At 31.4% G+C, this 20,456-nt stretch overlaps 2 protein-coding genes across 4 annotated transcripts in view; one reads left to right on the forward strand and one right to left on the reverse strand.

The window, feature by feature from the left end:
- Positions 1 to 1,556: 1,556 nt before the first annotated feature.
- Positions 1,557 to 10,886, reverse strand: LOC115878689. Its single transcript, XM_030895262.1, has 4 exons — positions 10,720 to 10,886; positions 7,686 to 7,936; positions 4,031 to 4,206; positions 1,557 to 1,920 (listed from the first exon to the last, which is right to left on the reverse strand). The coding sequence occupies exons 1-4, from the start codon at positions 10,852 to 10,854 to the stop codon at positions 1,619 to 1,621; spliced, it is 864 nt and encodes a 287-aa protein (XP_030751122.1). The 5' UTR covers positions 10,855 to 10,886; the 3' UTR covers positions 1,557 to 1,618.
- The window catches only part of LOC115878686 (serine protease inhibitor 42Dd-like), a 32,591-nt gene continuing 22,873 nt past the window's right edge, over positions 10,739 to 20,456 (forward strand). Inside the window, exon 1 of one of the 3 annotated variants that reach the window (XM_030895257.1) lies at positions 10,739 to 10,889. In XM_030895257.1, coding sequence (XP_030751117.1) covers positions 10,877 to 10,889 — 13 coding nt within the window. In that variant the 5' untranslated portion in view covers positions 10,739 to 10,876. Of the gene's footprint in view, positions 10,890 to 13,036; positions 13,150 to 17,282; positions 17,623 to 20,456 lie in introns of those variants that run through there. The other 2 variants (XM_030895259.1, XM_030895256.1) reach the window with 2 other exon arrangements.

Here is a 20,456-nt window from a genome sequence, read left to right on the forward strand (position 1 = left end):
GGGAAAATCATGGTGAACACGAGCCCACATCTGCTAGACCAGAAAACGGACTATATGCTCACCAAACATGATTTTGGAGAAAAGATAAGGATTCGCATCCCGACAAGAGAAGAATGGGAAAGCAACCGAGTAATAAACACTCAAGAGATAGCAGTCTACACAGATGCTTCCGCAAATTAAGGGGGCACAGGTATAGGCATCTTCTCAGAGAAACTAGACATCCGGCGATCTTTGAGGCTATCGGATGGCTGTAATGTTCTACAAGCAGAGGTTTACGCCATAAAGGAAGCGGCTAGTTGTATACGAGAGAAAATTGCTGATAGACCAATAGGGGATATAGTGATATACTCTGACAGCTTGGCCGCTTTAAGAAGCATCACCATGCAATCAGTGAGATCGAAAACTGTGATGGAATGAAGGACGCTATAGGAACTGCCATCAAAGCCAAGCAGCAAGAGACGTGGCAACACCGTGAGGACTGCGCTATAGCTCGAAGACTATGACCAGTGGTAGATAGCATAAAGAGAAAACAACTACTAGAGCACAAAAAGGACCTAGTACGCATAATTGTAGGTGTCGTCACTGGAAACTGCCCCACGGGGGTAAACCTCGTAAGATGGAAAGTTTCCGACGACGACTACTGCAGAGAATGCGGAGAGGAAGAAGAAGCCATAGAGCACTTGCTGTGCCACTGTCCGGCACTGGAATACCGACGCTTTAAAACTTTAGGGCAAGGTTTTTTGAAGGGACTAGAGAAAGCAGCAGAAGCCAACATCAGCGACATCGGGAACTTTGCAAAGAGCTGGAAGTGCTTTAACGCAAAGAAAGAATGAGAGGAAGGTTTGGTAAAACAATACAGGGGTATCGCAATGGGCCCAAGGCCTCCGAGTGAGGGATCAAATATGATTCTAAACCCCAGCAACCATTTTCTATCGAATCGAATAAAGTAAAAAAATACCACTGGCTGCCATTTAAAAATCAAAAGTTGTAGTCATTTCCGGTAAAACAGTAAGCGAAAACAATTGAATACGTCAATCAATCCTGACTTATGTCATATATACTAACGTACCAAATCTCGTTTTTTTTAACTGAAAAAAAAATAAAAAAGTTATAGGGGTAAGCCACTTTTGAGAAACACCCGGTACTGTTTTATTAGAAGTAAAAATGATACTTTTTGTGTCGAGGTTGTACGTTTGACGTTACAGCCGAGGCACAAAATGTACATTTTTACTCTGAATAGAACATTTTTTAAACAATTTATAGATATTTTTATTGTTTGAGTTGTGACAAGGATACAGGGTGTAGAAGTTTAATTTTTATGTCGATTTTTTTCAAATTATATCTAAAGTAACGTCAATATTTGGGTGAAAATTGGTATCTGCTTTTTTCTACTTGTAGAGGGCGCCACCTTCATGTTTTTTAACTGTTTTGAAAAGTAATGACTTTTCGTACGTACCTGTAATATATTAAACTGGGTAAAAAATATACATTTTCGCCGGTTTTTTTTACGTAAAAAGGTTCTCTTGGTAAAAAGCCTACAAACATAAAAAAAACGATTTCAAGTGTAAAATATTCTTTATTCCAAACATAATAAACCATTTAATAACTCCTTATTACTTTATTTGAACAAAAAATACATCCCTAACGTAATCAACGCATGTATATAATTAATACTAATCATTTCAGAGCCATTGCAAGTTCTTTCCAACGCGTTAGTACTCAGTCCTTTCCTGATAAGTATCCCATGGACGCCATGGATCTCTCTGATGTCCAGTCGGTTCTCCCTGGACAATATAACAGTGAACAGCTGCTTTTGCTCGGGTAGTCTATGACAAAAAGTGAGCACCAAGTGATTTCCTACAGCTTTCAGTACTTGGACAGTGCCGGCAAAGTGTTTGATGTCTTCTGGCAGTGTTCTTCCTGGAAAAAATCAATGTAATAAATTAGTGGGCGTTCACATAAGATAACGGGGATACGAGGGGAGTCAAAAAAATTAGCGCCGGGAGGCACGTATAGCCGCCCATACTAAAATATGTTAATATCTCGAAAACTGCGACTTTGACTGATTTTGATGTTATTACAAATTTTGTTGCAAATATTATTCCTAATCTTAAATTGAAAACCGCGTTTCGCTAGCTACTGTTATTTTGGAGTTACGATTTTTTAAAATTTTAACCTCCTCCCATACCCCCTACCAATCCCCCACCCCCACCAAAAACTAATGGCCAGTTTCTCGGGTGGCACAGTATTTTTGTGCCAAATTTAGTTAAAATCGGTTTAACGGTTTTTGAGTTATCGTGTTACAGACAGACAGACAGACACCATGAAATTGAATTACATTGAATTACATTTTGAATGAAATTAAAAAAACGTTTTTTTGCCGATCTTAATAGCCTACCATACCTGTTGGTATGGTCGGCTAAAAATGCAATAATTTCAAAGAGACAGTCGGATTAATATAGGAAATCTGCCCCGCGGCTTTTTTGACTCGCACTCAGGGGATCGATTTGGTGTCGAATCAAAATAATTTATCTAAATTTTTAGCTCTTTAACTCAAACGGTTTTCGAGATTTTCAAAAAAACTGTTTTTTCAATTTTATATTTATTTTTATAGTAAAATTCAAAATTAATTAACGATGATTTTTATAATAAATATATATATAATCTAAGGCATGAAAAAATTTTTAGCGGAGGAAAGAAAATTAAAATCTTCATTTTTTTAACTTTTGTGAAATATGTCACTCAGTAAAAATCGTCAGAAAATGTCTTTTATACTTCTTTACACTCAGGAATTTTTTAGAATTTTTGTGGTGGAACAATATGAAAAAAATTAAAAACTCATTTTTTCTAAAATCTTCTTGGATTCATTTTTTTAATAATAATCTTTTTGTCTATTACTGACAAGGATGCATTTTTAATGAAAAAATATTTTCTACGCACTTTTTTAAACTAAACAAAAATATAAGTTAGTTAAAACAGAAGATTTTCGAAAAAAATGAGCTTTTAATTTCTTTTCATATTGTTCCACCACTTCAAAAAATTCTAAAAAATTCCTGAGTGTAAAGAAGTATAAAAGACATTTTCTGACAATTTTTAGTGAGTGATATATTTCACAAAGGTTAAAAAAATGAAGATTTTAATTTTCTTTCCTCCGATAAAAATCGGCTTTTCGTTTAAGAATCATGATCATATTATTTTTTCATGTCTTAGACTTCTAAGAATTAGAAAAAAATCAACATTAATTGATTTTGAATTTTACTATAAAAATAAAAATAAAATTGAAAAAACAGTTTTCTTTGAAAATCTCGAAAACCCTAACTCGAAGAGCTAAATTTAGGTGAATTATTTTGATTCGACACCAAATCGATCCCTTGAGTGCGAGTCAAAAAAGCCGCTGGGGCAGATTTCCTATTGTTACGTTTTTCTTCAATTCCATGTGGATAGAAAGTCACAATTTATTTACACTAAGTAACAAACAATAATGATTAAAAGACTTAAAGAACTATTTACACACTATTTATAACTATTTATCTAGAAAGAATTTATTTTGAATTTAGCGCGGCAGCTGTACTCGTCTATTTATTTCTATCCTCCTCAGGCCCCAGCCGCCGACTTTTATACCCACAGCTAAAGAGTTCTCGAATAATTCATAGATCATTAGGTGCATAAAGAAGGTTTCGAATGTTCTCGTATGTACTACTCCATTCGAGTGGAACTCGATTGTTCTCTAACGTTCGAATGAATCATTACGGTGTCTATTCTTTAATGCGATATTAAGGTCATCTGGGGGCGGGACATATAGTTAGGTTAGGTCGAGTCCACACGGGTCCGCAACACTATATTAATCCGGCTATACCCTTTCAAAAGTGGCAAATGACGTGACTTCTGAAAATACATACCCTAAGAGATTGATATTAAAGGGTAAAAGTTTGTATGAAACCAATGAAATCAATCAAATTATTTTTTTTAAATTTGGTTAATTTTCAGGCACACTCTGCATATGTAGGACGTTTAATAATGAGTTTATTACCATCTTCAGGTCCAGAACTTATCCAGAACCCCGGTCTGCTCACGTTGTACCTCAAATGGTACTCGGTACTGTAACTGTTATCGTCCCAGTAGATTCGGAGGTACTTCATAGCGTAGAGGTGTTTAACGTAGCCTGCATGGTTAACCCTGCGTCTTTCGTGGTCGTATGTTGTTATTCTAGGAAAAGAAACACTCTGTATATTAGGTACTTATCAAATAAAACCATTTTTGTGAATTAATTTTTTCTAAGTACATATTTTAATTTTTATACCGGGTGCGTCTCAAAAGTGGCTCACCTCTATAACTACAACTTTTGATTTTTGAATGGCACTCTTGGTATATTTCTACTTTATTGGATAGAAAATGACACTGAATAGAATGGCATATCATATGTCAACTTTTGACATTTTTGCATATGGTTTATTTGAAATTGTAAAATGCGGTGCATAACGAAAATTCTACTCGAGATATCAAGTGTTTGGTACCAAATTATTTGTAAAAAAATGCTTTTTCCAAATATGCTAATGATCCACCCTTGCTCCATTTGAAAAAATTGAGATATGATTAAAAATACGATATGGGCATCTTTTAACCGGTCAAATATTTTTTCCAAGGTTACTTGATTAAAAATTATTGTTTTTAACGCAGCCATGGCACTCTAGATTGAAATTTAAAATACGATTATGACATGCCATTCTACTTAGAGTGTCATTTTCTATCGAATAAAATAGAAATATACCGAGAGTGCCGTTTAAAAATCAAAAGTTGTAGTCATTTCCGGTGAAACAGGAAGTGACCAAGAACAATTGAATACGTAAATCAATCCTAATTTATGTCATATACTAACATACCAAATGTCGGTTTTTTATCTGAAAAAACTGTTACTTTTTCTGTTACTTTTTTAACCAATTCTATGCATAATAGAGGAAAATTTGCTAAAATAAATTTGTAAACAATCTGAAAATGTTGGCTTATGTGTTTCTGACATTTAAAGCAACGTTGCCAATGCTAAACCTAAATTTAGCGTGTTTTTTTCGCTCATTCTGGGATTACAAAAGGCGGTCGCCAGCCGCCAGAAGAACGGCTCCTTCCCATAACTGCTATTTTACCAACGAGATCTGACGATTTATAACCACGAAGTGGCACGAAAGAGTTTTGATTGCATTGGTTACAACTTCCATTAATGTTTTGTTGTTATATTATACCAAAAAAAGATTAACCTCCTCCGCAAAGAAGTTGAAACCAATGCAATCAAAACTCTTTCGTGCAACTTTGTGGATATAGGTACCGTATGATCGAATAAAAACGGCGTCAGCGATGGCTATGAAATGAAGATCGCTGTCATTTTATATGTAATAAAATTATATGGGAAATGTCATCGATCGTCATTTCATAGCCATCGCTGACGCCGTTTTTATTCGATCATACGGTATATTTAACTATTGTCAGACCTCATAATAGGTAATTTATTTAAAATCCCTAATCACCCGAAAAAATAGAAGATATGGCAACGTTGTAAATTTTCAAATTTGTAGATTAGTTCTAGAATACATTTGTCTCTCTCATTACATAGGAGAGAGAAAGAAAGATATATGAAATGTCAAACTTCCATCTGGTCTCAATTAATTTTCTTTGCTATTTTGTTAAGAAAAGTGTTTTTCGGTAAAATTTTGGACATTTTTCTATCCTCAATCAAGTGTGGCTTTTAGATAAACTATAATATAATAAAAATATAATGAAATTATTAATTTATAGGGCCGAAATAAAGAAAAATTCAATGTTGAAATTATTTTCCGTTTTCCTGAAAAACGGTAAGAGACCGCCAAGAAAAAAGATTCATAATCTACGACCTCAAAATAGAGTGTACACCAATGAGGAAAATGCATGTTCTTAAATAATGGTTTTAAAAAATAGTTCATATAATTACAAATTGAACAAAAAAAAATCGTTGATATCGGTTAAGAAATGCCTCTAATATAAAATAATTAAATATTGTTAATTTAAATGGCCGGGCAAACGCTCTCTACCGCGCCTTGCCGCTGTGACGTCACCCGCCGTTCTTCTGGTTGAGTGGAGCCAGACGCGTGTTTATTTTACACAGTTTGCTTTTAAACGCTGTTGAATCCGAGTCAAAATTTTAGTTATTTGTGTTAATTAATACATAATTAGTAATTAGTGATATTTATAAATAGTAATGGATAAGCGAAAACAGAAAAAAAAAGGCCCAAGGCCATGAGAAGATATGAAAAGAAATACGTTAAATTATCCTCTGTTTTTACGATTTATTGTTGTGAAGATCATTTTGATGTAAGTTCATATATTTATGTATATTGTCTTACATAGATAGATAATGAATTGAATGTACAGGGTTATTCATTATATTTTGACACCCACATACAGCCTTAACTGCAAGTTTTAGAAGAAAACATTAAATAAAAAAGTTGCATGGTTTTTCATATACTCTCTTTTAAAATTAATTCTAGTTATACAGGGTGTCTCAAAAAAGGTGGTCCAGAAAATAGTAGGTATTTTTTGCTTTTCAACTGTAAATATTTCGTAAACATTTGAAGATAGGTATAGGATATTATACATGAAATATATATAGAATATCTAGAAATTTCCGAAGAATCCAAAAATATATAGGGTGTTTCACTTAAAAAAGTATCTTAATTTTGACGTTTGCTTATGGGACACCTTGTATAATATTTTCATTACTGATAAACAATTTATTTCCTATAATTTCGTAAAAAAAAACAATCTTTAAATATAACAAGGGTAAGGGCGTGTCAATATATAAAAAAAACTTTCTTTTTCACGCTATGCTCTGGAGTTATTTTTCCACGTACTAAACAAATATTTTTGTCTCTTTTCATTTCTACATAACCTACAGCATTATCTCCATACATCTCCCTACCTGATCTGAAAAATAAGTTTATAACATTAATTTATAACTATATAAAAGTTCGTAACAGTAGGTACCTACTTATACTTAAATCTGCCTCAGTACTACAAAGAATAAATGTTACATACCTCTCTGTTTTATTCCTCGTAATTCAGCACCAATAAATTGGGAATTTGTATTTATAAAAGCAGCCAACATAAAAGCATCGACTTTTGGCAAGTTATCTGTTTGTGCTTTTACAAACCCGGAATCTGCCATTACTTAAAAAATTCTCAGAACACACAACACATACAAATAATAACTGCACAAAAAAGCATAAAAAGCTCCTTCAATCAACGCTAAAAGCAACAAAAATGTCTTAATACGCCACCTAAATACGTACATAAACGGAACACGCCTGGCTGCTGCTGGCCATCGCGCGTCGACGAGAACGGCGGGTGACGTCAGACCAATAGAATATCGTTTCAATTCGCGAGGCGTCGTTTGCGTTATCCATAGTATTTTAATGGTCCGTTTTATAAAATTGTGGTACTGCTTTCAAGAAAAAAGTTTTTTTTTGCATTTATACATATTTATTCTAATAAATTGAACAGTTTCTGGCGAAAAATAAAATATATGCATCTTCCTCATTTTGGTGAAAATCGGACGATTTCCAGTTTTCCCAATAATTACCAAAAAGTTATAGGGGTAAGCCACTTTCGAGACGCACTTATAAGTAGAGGATTTCGTGGATTAAAAATGTCTTATTATGTACCTGTCATACTGTTCCCTCTGCTTGATATACTCCTGTTCGCTAGTGTAAGTACTTCTGGGATCCGTTGGGTTCCTGTTGTACGGATATCCAGAACCATAGGTTGTATCGTAAGTTTTGTACAGAGGATTGTAAGTAGTTGTCTCTTTTCTATCTTCCGATATGTGTATAACTGGACAGGTGGTCAGATTGATGGTATAGTGTCTCTCTTCCGTGTGTATGAGTTTTTCTATAACGTACCATATCCCCTCCAACTAAAAAAGAAAAGGTCACTTTCAAAAATTCAGTAGTTTCATGCTCATACGAGCCCTAACAACTAAATGTTCGGACAAACAAAAATTTATTAAAACCTTTATTTTCATTAACTGAATTATTTACATTTAAGAAATACATTAAAAATATATTAAAATCTAACATTTCTAATGAGCATTTAAATAGTTTAGTTTCTATAAACATTAAAATAAACTGTAGGCCAATAAATAAATAAAAATATTGCACAATATCGTGACAACTAAATGTTCGGACACTTTAAAAAATAACTGTTCTAATATGGCGTTACATCGGCACGAACTTGTGCAACCACTGCATGTCTGTTTGGCATTGTTTTTATTAATGATTGACATACGCCAGAGTAAACATTTTGCCATAAATCACTTAATATCATCATCAAATGGGCAACGGTTTCGTGGCACAATTTTTGTTTTGTTTTATGCCACATGTCTCGATAACATTAAGGTCCGGACTGTGCGAAGGCCATGAGGGGACCTTGATGTTCATGTCCCTAAACCATTTTTAGTAGTTTTAGCCATATGGCATGCCCCGCCATCCTTTTGAAATATGAAATTCATATCCTGATAAAGGTCTCTCGCACTTGGCACAAAACTGTTTTTCAAAATTTCTTGATATTTTGACACATTAGTTGTGCTTTTCTACCACCTCATACCTTCCTAGACCCGGCGGATATAAACTCTAAAAGCATAATGTCTTTAAGAAATTCCACTTTCATAAAGATCATCATGCATGCGTGCCGATGTAATCCTTGAACTTGCAATTTGCGATTAGAATTATCAGCGTCGGATTGGAACTTCTGATGGTAAAATATTTAATTATTTCCCAATCCGACGCTAATAATTCCAATCGCAAATGGCGAGTGCACGAATTACATGTTCACATGAGCCACCTTAATATCGATATAATTAACACCGCTAGAGTGTCTATTTGATAAAGATTGCCTCAAAATAACAGTGAAATTTCCTAAAGGCATTATGATTTGAAGGAGTATGTCCAAAATAGGCCCAGAAAAGTATGAGGTGGTGGAAAGCATAATTGATGCGTCAAAAAATCAAAAAATTTTGAAAAATATTCTTGTGTCAAGTGGGAAGGACAAAGGTCCTTGTAACCAATTGTTCTGGTATAGACCAGGACAATAATTTTATATTTCAACAGGATGGCGGGGCATGTCATACAGCTGAAACTACTAAAAATGGTTTAGGGACATGAATCAAGGTCCCCTCATTGCCTTCGCATAGTCCGGACCTTAATGTTATCGAGACATGTGGCATAAAACAAAACAAAAATTGTGCTACGAAACCGTTGCCCATTTGACGATGATATTAAGTGAATTATGGCAAAATGTTTACTCTGGCGTATGTCAATCATTAATAAAAACAATGCCAAACAAACTTGCAGTGGTTGCAAAAGTTCATGCCGATGTAACGCCATATTAAAACAGTTATTTTTTAAAGTGTCCGAACATTTAGTTGTCACGATATTGTGCAATCTTTTTGTTTATTTATTAGCCTACAGTTTATTTTAATGTTTATAGAAACTAAACTATGTATTTAAATACTCATTAGAAATGTTAGATTTTAATATATTTTTAATGTATTTCTTAAACGTAAATAATTCGAACATTTAGTTGTTAGGGCTCGTAGTACAGATTATTACACTCATCATACAGGGTGGCGCCTCTCATACGCCGCGGAGGCTCCAAGGAGAACGACAGTTTGTAGTTTGTACTGAAATGAAATTTTGTGAGCATATGTAGGTTAATTCAGAACACTTTTTAAAAATATAGAGAGTTCTACAGGTTGTCCCAAAAAAGTTACATATCAAAGTTGTGTTTTTTAATGGAACACCCTATATATTAATTGATTTTCGGATTTTGGGAGAAAAATAAAGGTGAGTTTTATAACAGAAGTATATGACTAAAATGTAAAGTTTTTGAAATATGATTTAACATTTTCTAGAAATAAAGAACAATTTTTAGATTACAATAAAAGCTACCTAAATTGGAATTTACCCGGCATAGCCTAATATGTAGTTAAATTAACTACTGTACTTTAAATCAAATTAAAACTTGATTCAAAAAGTTATACAGGGTGAGACAAAATTAATATTGAACATTGGTCACCTTTAAAAGCATGTTACTCTTTTATTTTAAATGGAACACCCGGTTTAAAAATACGTAGTGAGGCGACGTGTATTTGTGAGCAGTCCGCATATTTATAAAAAATATTGATATTTTTATACAAATTTTGTAAAAGTGAGTTAAATTATTTATTAATTTTTTTTATTTTACGCGTATAAAACTATTTGTTACACGTAACAACTATTTGTTACACATAAAAACTATTTTTTAAGTGTAAAAACTATTTGTTACACGTAAAAATCTATTTTTTACGTTTAAAAACTATTCGTTACACGTAAAAATCTATTTTTTACGCGTAAAAAAAATATTTTTTTTAATTCAAACTAAACTTTTTCAAACATATCCTTCAAATTCAATTTAATAGCTGGTAGTAAGAAGTTTTACTTCAAATATTAACACATAGTCCACAAGTATTTTTTTTTATTTTATAAAATTCGTTAAAATATAAGATTTATTATTATGTCGTATAAAGTTATAACTGCGAGATATTAAAAATTTATTTTAATCCCATTTTAATTGATTTTGCCTCGTAAACTGGATAGTAAAATTTTATGAAAATTGGTTATTCGTAACAATAAAAATATGCCTCAATTTGTTGTGCCGTACCTGACTAATATCGACGATCTGTTGTGTCTTCAGATCGGTACAAAAATAGTTCGAGTTCTGAAAGTAATCGCCTGCACAAAACTTCACACCGAACCAGCACAGAACAAGCACAACCCTGCACCAGCATTGCTCCATTTTCGACGGTTTGCGAACAAATATGGAGCCTAGAGGTAGGTATAAATGAGCTGGGAGCGCTCGTCGAGACTATTTAAAAAAATTAACCATTAAAAGACATTTAAAATTGTTGTTTTCGTGGCTAGAGTAGCGAGTTGTGGGATGATAGACGGCAGTTACGTGTTCTCATCTTCTTTAATTTAATCTAAGCCAATTTAGGCCTTAAATGTTCCGGTCTACAAGGTGTTCCATAAGAAATGCACGAAATATTTTATTTTATTTTATAATAATTGTTTTATCTATACTAATATATAAAATCCTTAAGTGTCTGACTCACTGATTAATCACGATCCTGCTCAAACCACTCAACGTAAGAAGCTCAATTTTGGCATACAGATTGATTCTAGGGTGTAGAGGTTCGATAAGAAGGGATTTTTCGAAATTCCAGTTCCAAGGGGGTGAAACCACCCCTCAAATATTACAATATTTTTGTTTAAAAAACGATCAAGTTTCCGAAAAAAACGCTTAAACACGTATATTTTATTTTGTTTTTTACATATTTTAAGATTTTTTAAAAATGTATACAGGGTGTTTTGAAAGATCTGGTCATTGATTAATCACGATCCTGTTTAAAGCGCTTGACGTGAAAAGCTCATTTTTGGAAAACCAATTGACTTTAGGGTGTAGAGGTTCGATAAGAAGGGATTTTTCGAAACTCGAATTCTAAGGGAGTCACGATTCTGCTTAAGCTGCTTAACGTAAAAAGCTTATTTTTGGCAAACGGATTTTTCGAAAGTCAAATTCCAACGAGATGAAACTACCCCTCAAATATTACCAAGTTATATAATAATATCGCCATATTGTTTTTTTCTCATGCTAACATAAATGTGAGAAAATGTTATCCAGTTTGTATGTTAATGGAAATTCTTGCTTTGCTTTATCATTACCATTACAAATGATTAATTCGACGCGAACGAAGTCACGCTAGTATTTTATATTTTTTTAAGGCTGTACTTAAACTGCCGTTAAACGGTAGCTTACTAAAATGCCGTTAATAGGTATGACGTCGTTGATGTGACGCACTTGACGGCTTTATGAAATATAGAAATTTTATAAGGACTAACCAACGCTATCCACCCCGCCAAATAACCAACGCAACTAACCTCGACACTAATAAAAAATATAAAAAACAAATATAAATTAGTAAAAATCAACCAACCCCACCAAATAACCAACTAACCAATGAATTAACACCCTTCAAATAACCAGGCTAACCAACCCGCCAAATAACTAAACCAATCCAACTAAAAAGAGTGAAACCAATGCAATAAGATCACGCTATAAGCAAAAAAAATATAAAAAAGTCTTGGTCGGCGTGAGAATTGAACCACGGACTATTCGCTTACGAAGCGATAGCCTCAGCCACTGACCCACAGGTGCTCTTGCAGAATGCTTAAGGCTAGGCATTACTTTCCGCCGACATGAACGACGTCACAATATATATTAACGGCATTTTAGTAGGCTACCGTTTAACGGCTGTTTAAGTACATCGTTTTTTTAACAGAACTAACCCTTTACCAAGGAATGATTCCTAAAAAGTTTTTCGCATTTGTTTTGAAACACCCCGTATAGTACGATCTGCATCTACGTGTAATTTTTGGTTTATTTCGTACGATGTCAAATTATTATAATTAGGTTGTTTTCTTTACCACGATGATTATTGTTAGAGGCTATTAAGTCCAATTTTACTTTCTTTCATACAAGACACACTAATTTTCATAACGTAGTTAAATTCGATATTTTTATTCAAATATTATTGAATAAAATGGGAAAATATAATAATTATGTATAATAAAATTATAAAAATATCAAAAGGACGATTAAATGTGCAGGAAATACAGGGTGTCCGTTAAATACGTGCTTGTATTTTAAGGGGAGTTTATTCAACGTCCAGTGTTGCCACATGGACCAAAAATTCATTATAAAATATGTTGAAGATTAGATAAAATATTACCTCATGGTAATTTCTAAGAAGTCAATCGTTTATTTTTTTTTATTTTTTTTTTATAACTCATAATCTATAATTTTTTAAACTACTTATTTGATAATCGTTCAAGTAGCATAATATTACTTAAAATATTAGTATCTGTATCCACAAATAGGTAGAATTCATTTAAATAAAAGATCTTGACAAGAGATAAGAATTTTGTCACAGCATTAAAGTAAAATAGGATGGTTTTTAGTTATCCTCAAAAATATTGGGAGATTGTTACATATATATTCTAGTTTGTTTTTTTTTTTGGTTATAGTTAAATAGTAAGTTACGTTATTTAGTTTTTAGATATATAGTTTTTTTATTTTTATTTAAAAAAAATAAATATTTCTTAGTGTTTTTAGTAGCTAATCCTGTTAAAACAAATAGTTTTTAACAGATTCATTATGAAAAAATTTAGGATTTGATTTCGATATTTGAATATTTAAAATTAACTTTATTAAGTATAGCGGTCAATTTGTTTATTTTTTTAATTCTACATGAAATTGTAAACATAAACATATTTTATGTAAAATATACCTATAAGTTCAAAAATGACATTTGCTGAGCAAAATATAGGTACTTAAACATTTACAAAAATATAAAAATATACAAAATACAATATGATCGAAAAAACCCGCGTCGACGATATCTTTGGAATGAAGATCGCTGTCATTGTATATGTAAAATTATATGGGGAATGTCGTCGATCGTCATTTCCAAGCCAACCAGACGCCGTTTTTTTTCGATCATACGGTACATAACTAAGCCATGTAACTTGTAAAAAATGTGTGTATTTTATCATTCTGTGCTAGAGTATGCTTATCAATCAAGTTTCAGTCGTTTCAAAAAAATAAACTATTTCCTAATAAATTAGTTGCAAATTGAAATATCCAAAGCGTGACCTCATAGGGAATGTTAGTACTAATACAGAAAACAGAAATACACAAACTTATTCATTGAACTAATGATTTCATATAGCTATCGAGAATTCTGTTTTATCTATACAGGTTAAAGATTAATCTTAATACATGTAAGATGTACAGGATGTTCAACGTTTATTTTAAACAATATCATCTTCGTAAATATTGGTTTAAGTAAAAAAATTAAATTATGAAGGTTTATACAGGGTGTCAAAAAAATAGTATCTCTAACTTTGGTGGGTGATTCTACAGATAAAAATAAAACGAAAAATTCCTATGAACATATCCCTTAAATTTCTTCAGAAAGAAGTTACAGCCCTCGAAAGTTTTGACACTCTGTATATTTATTTTAAGAGCTATTGATTAAAATAATACCATGTACAGTGTGGCGTTTCTCATACTACACAGTCTCTAAGAAAAAAGACAATTTGTATCCAAATTATTTTTTTCAGCGTATGAAGTTTATTTGGATCGCATTTTAAAATTATGTGGAGCTATCCAGTTTATCCAAAAAAAGTTACTTATTAAAGTTGTATTTTTATTGGGACACCCTATAAGATCGATTTCATTGAAGTTTAGTTTATATTGAAAATGTATGGTTTTTGGTATATTTAACATTTCGAAAAACGATGAACAAATTTTAAATTTAAATAAAACCTACCTAAATTTTAATTTATCCTTTATAGCATGTTATACAGTTAAAATATCTATTACAATATACAGGGTGTCCCAGAAATAAGTGCAAGTATTTTAAGGGGTGGTAGATCTCGATAAAACATAAAAAACATATTTTCATCGTTTTTCAAAAAAGTCCAAAATAACGGAGTTATTTTACTTTGAAAATTTTCAAAAAAAAATATTTTTTGCTAAAATTTTGAGAACCACTGGATCTTTTCTGGCTTTCTTGTAAATTTAATTTACTACCTATGTTGCCATATTATCAAGAAATTATTTTTTTTAATAAAAACTAAAAAAATTTCAAAAAAAAATTTCAAAAATTTTCGCGAAAAAAAACTTATATGCGTGTTTCTGGGGTATATAACTATACTACCAGTTAAAATATTTGCACTTATTTCTGGGACACCCTGTATACGATACACCCAATTTAAATTTGCCGTGAAAAGTTATACCAGGTGAAACAAAATTAATATTGAACATTGTAAGTTACTCTTTTATTTTAAATGCATTTATCCAGCATTATCTAGTATATTATTTCTGTATTCCCTTCATAACGAATCATCTGTAGAATTGTTTTTTGCGCTTTTCTGATAAATAAATCAATTTTCTGATACAGTTAACAGAATTTAAATCACAATAACACTTACAGCTATTGTCATATTGTGAAACAACAATTTATTAAAACTACTTAATATTTCCGAAACTATTAGAGATGGATATAGGACACTGTATATGAAATATGTCTAGAATTTATTGAATAACCCAAAGATTAAATAGGTAATATACAGGATGTTGTATTTAAAATAAGAAAGTTGGTATTAATAACTCATACACGGCACACCCTGTATAAAAAGTTTTAATTATATGCGTAACTAAAAATACCAATCTACGTGTCCGAGCGTTTTTTCAAAAACGCCTCCATTTATTTTTATCGAATACTAGCGTGTACCAGCGACCTCGTTCGCGTCGAATTAATCATTTGTAATGGTGATGATAAAGCAAATAAAAAAATATTTTTTTTTATTTTTGTATGTTAAATTTTCATTAACATACAAACTGGATAAAATTTTCTCACAATTGTCAGCATGAGAAAAAACAATATGGCGATATTATTATATAACTTGGTAATATTTGAGGGGTAGTTTCATCTCGTTGGAATTTGACTTTCGAAAAATCCGTTTGCCAAAAATAAGCTTTTTACGTCAAGCAGTTTAAGCAGAATCGTTGTTAAGAAATTACCCAACTCTTTGGAACACCCTGTATGAGTTTTTAAAAAAATTCAAAATATGTGAAAAAACCAAATCAATTATGCTTGTCCAAGCGTTTTCCCGAAAGACTAACCGTTTTTTAAATAACAAATATTGTAATATGTGAGGGGCGTTTTCACCCTCTTGGAATTTGAGATTCGAGAAACCCCTCCTTATCGAACCTCTACACCCCACAGTCAATCCATTCGTCAAAAATCAGCTTTAAACGCCAAACAAGTTTAAGCAGAATCGTGATTACTCAATGGTCATATTTTATGAAACACCCTGTATAAATTTATAAAAAATCTTAAAATATGTAAAATAACAAAATAAAATATACGTGTTTAAGAGATTTTCCGAAAAACTCAACGGTTTTTAAATAAAAAATATTTTTATATTTGAAGGATAGTTTCACCCTCTTAGAATTCGAGTTTCGAAAAATCCCTTCTTATCGAACCTCTACACCCTAAAGTCAATCTATTTTCCAAAAATCATCTTTTTACGTCAAGCGCTTTAAGCAGGATCGTGATTAATCAATTTTTATTTTTTTTAACCAGATTTTTCGAAACGCCCTGTATACATTTTTAAAAAGTCTTAAAATATGTAAAAAAACAAAGTAAAATATACTTGTTTAAGCGTTTTTTCGGAAACTTGACCGTTTTTTAAATAAAAAATATTGTAATATTTGAGGGGTGGTTTCACCCTCTTGGAACTGGAATTTCGAAAAATCCCTTCTTATTGAACCTCTACACCTTAGAATCAACCTGTATGCCAAAATTGAGCTTCTTACGTTGAGTGGTTTGAGCAGGATCGTGTTTAATCAGTATGTCAGTCACTTAAGGATTTTATATATTAGTATAGATATTCTATCTGGTTGATACATGTACTATACAGGGTGTCTTAGATTTTAGTCGGGAAAATTTAATAGAACTTGCAAAAATAAAACAAAAAGTTCATATCAACTTGTAAGATTTAAAGCTTCCTTTTCGAGATACAGGGTGTTAAAGTTACTTAAAAGAGAAAAATAATTTAAGATATTTGAAAAAGTATTTAATCGATTTTTATATAACTTGACCCGTTTATAATACTTACTATGGGACTTAATTTGATGTAATTAGATTTAAGTTTAATGGCCAGGGGCGGCGGTGGGGCATCACTGTTAAATTATTTTAAAGGAGAAAATAGGCACGCCACTGCTTTTTTAGAGGTTTAATATTATTTTTGGATTTAGTAATTAAAAATACTATTTTTTGCCTTCTGACTTTTTTGTCTATCTTGCTTAGTTCTTGCGAAAAAAATAAATTCTAATTGGTAATTACTATTATAATTGGTATTCTAATGGTACCCTGTATCTCGAAAAGGAAGATTTTTAAATCTTACAAGTTGATATAAACTTTTTGTTTTATTTTTGCAAGTTCTATCGTCTATTAAATTTTCCCGATTAAAATCTGAGACACCCTGTATATTAACTTTTCTATAGATTCTTCATTCGCTGGTTTATACTACCACGAATTCTATTAGTTTCTACATCAATGGCAGTTTTGATCACGAACTTTATTTTTTTAATAGAATTGTTTACAAATAAATATCTACATAAACGTCGATAAAAGAGTTAAATCAGTTGTAGAACACAGACGATTCAAGAACGTCAACATTTCAGTGGTTTTAACACACGTAAATAGTTCAACAGTGTCATATATGCGATAAAAAGAATTATTAATCTTTTATTCGAGTATGTTAGTGTTCGTATGTGTTAAGACTGGACGATTTGACTTTTACTAGACCTCAAATAGTGCGACTCACCGCCTTGTCTGACATTTTTGACGATGTTATAGTAGTGATTAAGGAAATAAAATAGTTCTAGTTTAAGTGGTGATAAATTCATTTAAATTAAGGATGACTCAGTTACGTAAGTTGATATTCATTAAAAAGGTGTCGTTTATAGTTCAAATAGTATTTTAATAATTATTAGACTCATTGAAATTAACAAATTTCCTAAAAGATTTCTTAATCCAATAAAATTGTCGTTTGAAAAAAAAAATACGGGCAAGCTGATTTTTTCAGAGTTTGTCAGCGACTGTCTTCTGAGTGTAAAATAAACAAAATCGGAAATTTCCCCTTTGCGGTTTTTGGGCAATAGGGGTGTTTTTTTTTGAACTGTACTACAACAAAATAATTAGACGCAAATTGTACATAAGAACATTCTCTATAAGTTCGCCTAATGAATTTTTTTTATAAGTTTATTATTTCCGGACTTAGCGGCCGTTTCATGAGCCCTTTGGGGTGGTTTTCAAAAAGTTTGATTTACAGCAAATTGACCCGTATGAAAGTTGTTCATAATAAATGGACAAGCAACTTTTCCTCATGATTTTTTTTGTAGCTTCATTATTTTTGGATATAGCGTCCACTTCATGAACAAATTGGGGTAGTTTCATGATTTTTGTTTAGTTCTACAAATTTACCAACTTAAAGGTGTTCATATTAAAATTACTTGCAAACTTCCCTATGATATGTATTTATTTCCCCAAAACGAAACGTGGAATTCAAGTGAATGAATATTATGATTTTTTTTATTTGTATCGTCTTCTTTTGTGGGATGGATGGCGTTGATGACCTGTTCATGATCTGGGCGCTATCTCCAAAAATAGTCAAGTTACAAAAAAAGTTCATAAGGCAAAGGTATATTTTGAAAGAGTTCCCTAGTGTGAATTTGCTGAAAAAAAGTAACATTGAAAACTACCCTAATTTGTTCATAAACTGGATGCTATATATCCAAAAATAATCAAGCTACAAAAAAAATTCATGAGGAAAAGTTGCTTGTCCATTTATTATGAACAACTTTCATACGGGTCAATTTGCTGTTAAACAAACTTTTTGAAAACCACCCCAAAGGGCTCATGAAAAGTCCGGAAATAATAAACTTATAAAAAAAATTATTAGGAGAACTTATAGAGAACGTTCTTATGTACAATTTGCGTCTAATTATTTTGTTGTAGTAGAGTTTTAAAAAAACCACCCCTACTGCTCAAAAACCGCAAGGGGAAAATTTCTGATTTTGTTAATTTTACACTCAGAAGACAGTCGCTGACAAACTCTGAAAAAATCAGCTTGCCCGTATTTTTTTTTCACTCTCTATACAGCGATACAATTTTACTGGATTATTCTCCAATTTTTTTTCCAAAAAATCTTTTTGAGCTTACTAAAAAGTGTTTTATTTTTACAATTACTAAATGAAGCTTGATATACAGGATAATTTAAATCTCGGAAACAATTTATTGTGACAGTTAATCTATAAATATAATCTTATACAGGGTGGCGCACCTCATTCACCTCAGTTGATTATACAAAAACGGAAAACGTAGAAACAAAATATTTTATGGGTATATTTAAATAGATCGGTAATTTTTGGTACGTCTGTATAGATTTAAGGAAGCAATACAATTTTTCAGTAAAGTTTATTTCTCTACCTTTAAACTCAGCACAAGAATTAATTCTGAAAAGTAATGTACAGGGTGTTTATAATCTATTCTGTTGTAGCATGCATATTTAACTATCTGTAAATATCTCAAAAATCAAAGATTTTAAACATATATTTAACCCTTATAATAAATTCCCTTTTTTAGGTCCAAGAATACAAAAATGAAATAAAATACCAGGTGTTTCATAATAAAAAATATAACTTTGGTATAGATCTTTATTCTGAAACACCGCGTATATTTCAAAATAATTTTAAATTGTGCACATTGCCTCCCCACATATACCCATAAAATATTTTGTTTCTACATCTTTCCGTTTTCGTATAATCAATAACCGATGCGAATGAGGTGTGCCACCCTGTATAATGCATAAGACAAACTTTTGTTGCTTAAAACTCATATTTTTATTGAAAACCTACACATGTTAATAACAAAAATATTATTCTTTCTGCATTCCTATTCTACATGTTGTTTTTGACCAGACCCGTAAATACTATTTATTTCTTATTTCTCTGTAGATTTATTTCAAATTGATTTATTAATGAACTGTTTTTCACTACTCACTATCAATTATTTCTTAGTTATTGACCCGTTACTATCTTTAATAGCATTTTGTCATACTACAATAATAAAATATCTCTGAATTAAGTCATTTAATTGTAATGTTCTTGTAACAAATACGAGTATATTTTTCTAATAACAAGGTTTATTTACGTTGTTTACTGTAACTTGTTTCTTACAATGATCTCGCTTTTGTTTTTTTTTGTATGCCAAATTAAAATAAACCCAAAAAATGTATTCAAATTCAAATTAACCGGGAAAAGACGTATGTCTTTGATAGCACCTGTACATTTAAAGTTATTAATTTTCTTAGAAGACTTAGAAGAGTGCAATAATCCTAATCATATTTGTGGTTTTATGTGAAAAGTTTAATTTAAATGTTTTTTTAAATAAAAGATGCAATAAAATTCAAAATTCATTCTTAAAATTAACATTTTAAATTATGCTAATGATCGTATGTCGCAGATAACTCTGTATGGAACTTCCACAGCCACAGTTTCATAATTTTGTCGATAGAGAGCGCAATATTTTTTTAAGAACATTGATTTTGCTGTATATTTTCAACTATTTTATTCAGATTTACTTTTAAAACGAATAAATAATTGTATAAATGCAATAGTGCACCTTATAACTTACTAGTAAACGTATAAAATACGAAATTATTTTTTTTGGGGAAATTATTTTTTGCAATTGGTGACACTGCAAT

The sequence above is a fragment of the Sitophilus oryzae genome, unplaced genomic scaffold (genome assembly GCF_002938485.1).
Source record: "Sitophilus oryzae breed Bouriz unplaced genomic scaffold, Soryzae_2.0 scaffold_1521_pilon_pilon, whole genome shotgun sequence".
NCBI lineage: Eukaryota > Metazoa > Arthropoda > Insecta > Coleoptera > Curculionidae > Sitophilus > Sitophilus oryzae.

Excerpts from the sequence above, each read along its gene's own strand:
- LOC115878689 (XM_030895262.1), bottom strand. The coding sequence starts at position 10,854 with ATGGAGCAATGCTGGTGCAGGGTTGTGCTTGTTCTGTGCTGGTTCGGT. Across the intron at positions 4,207-7,685 it reads CAGAGGGAACAGTATGACAG|AATAACAACATACGACCACG; the intron begins GTACATAATAAG and ends TTCTTTTCCTAG. Across the intron at positions 1,921-4,030 it reads AAGTTCTGGACCTGAAGATG|GAAGAACACTGCCAGAAGAC; the intron begins GTAATAAACTCA and ends GATTTTTTCCAG.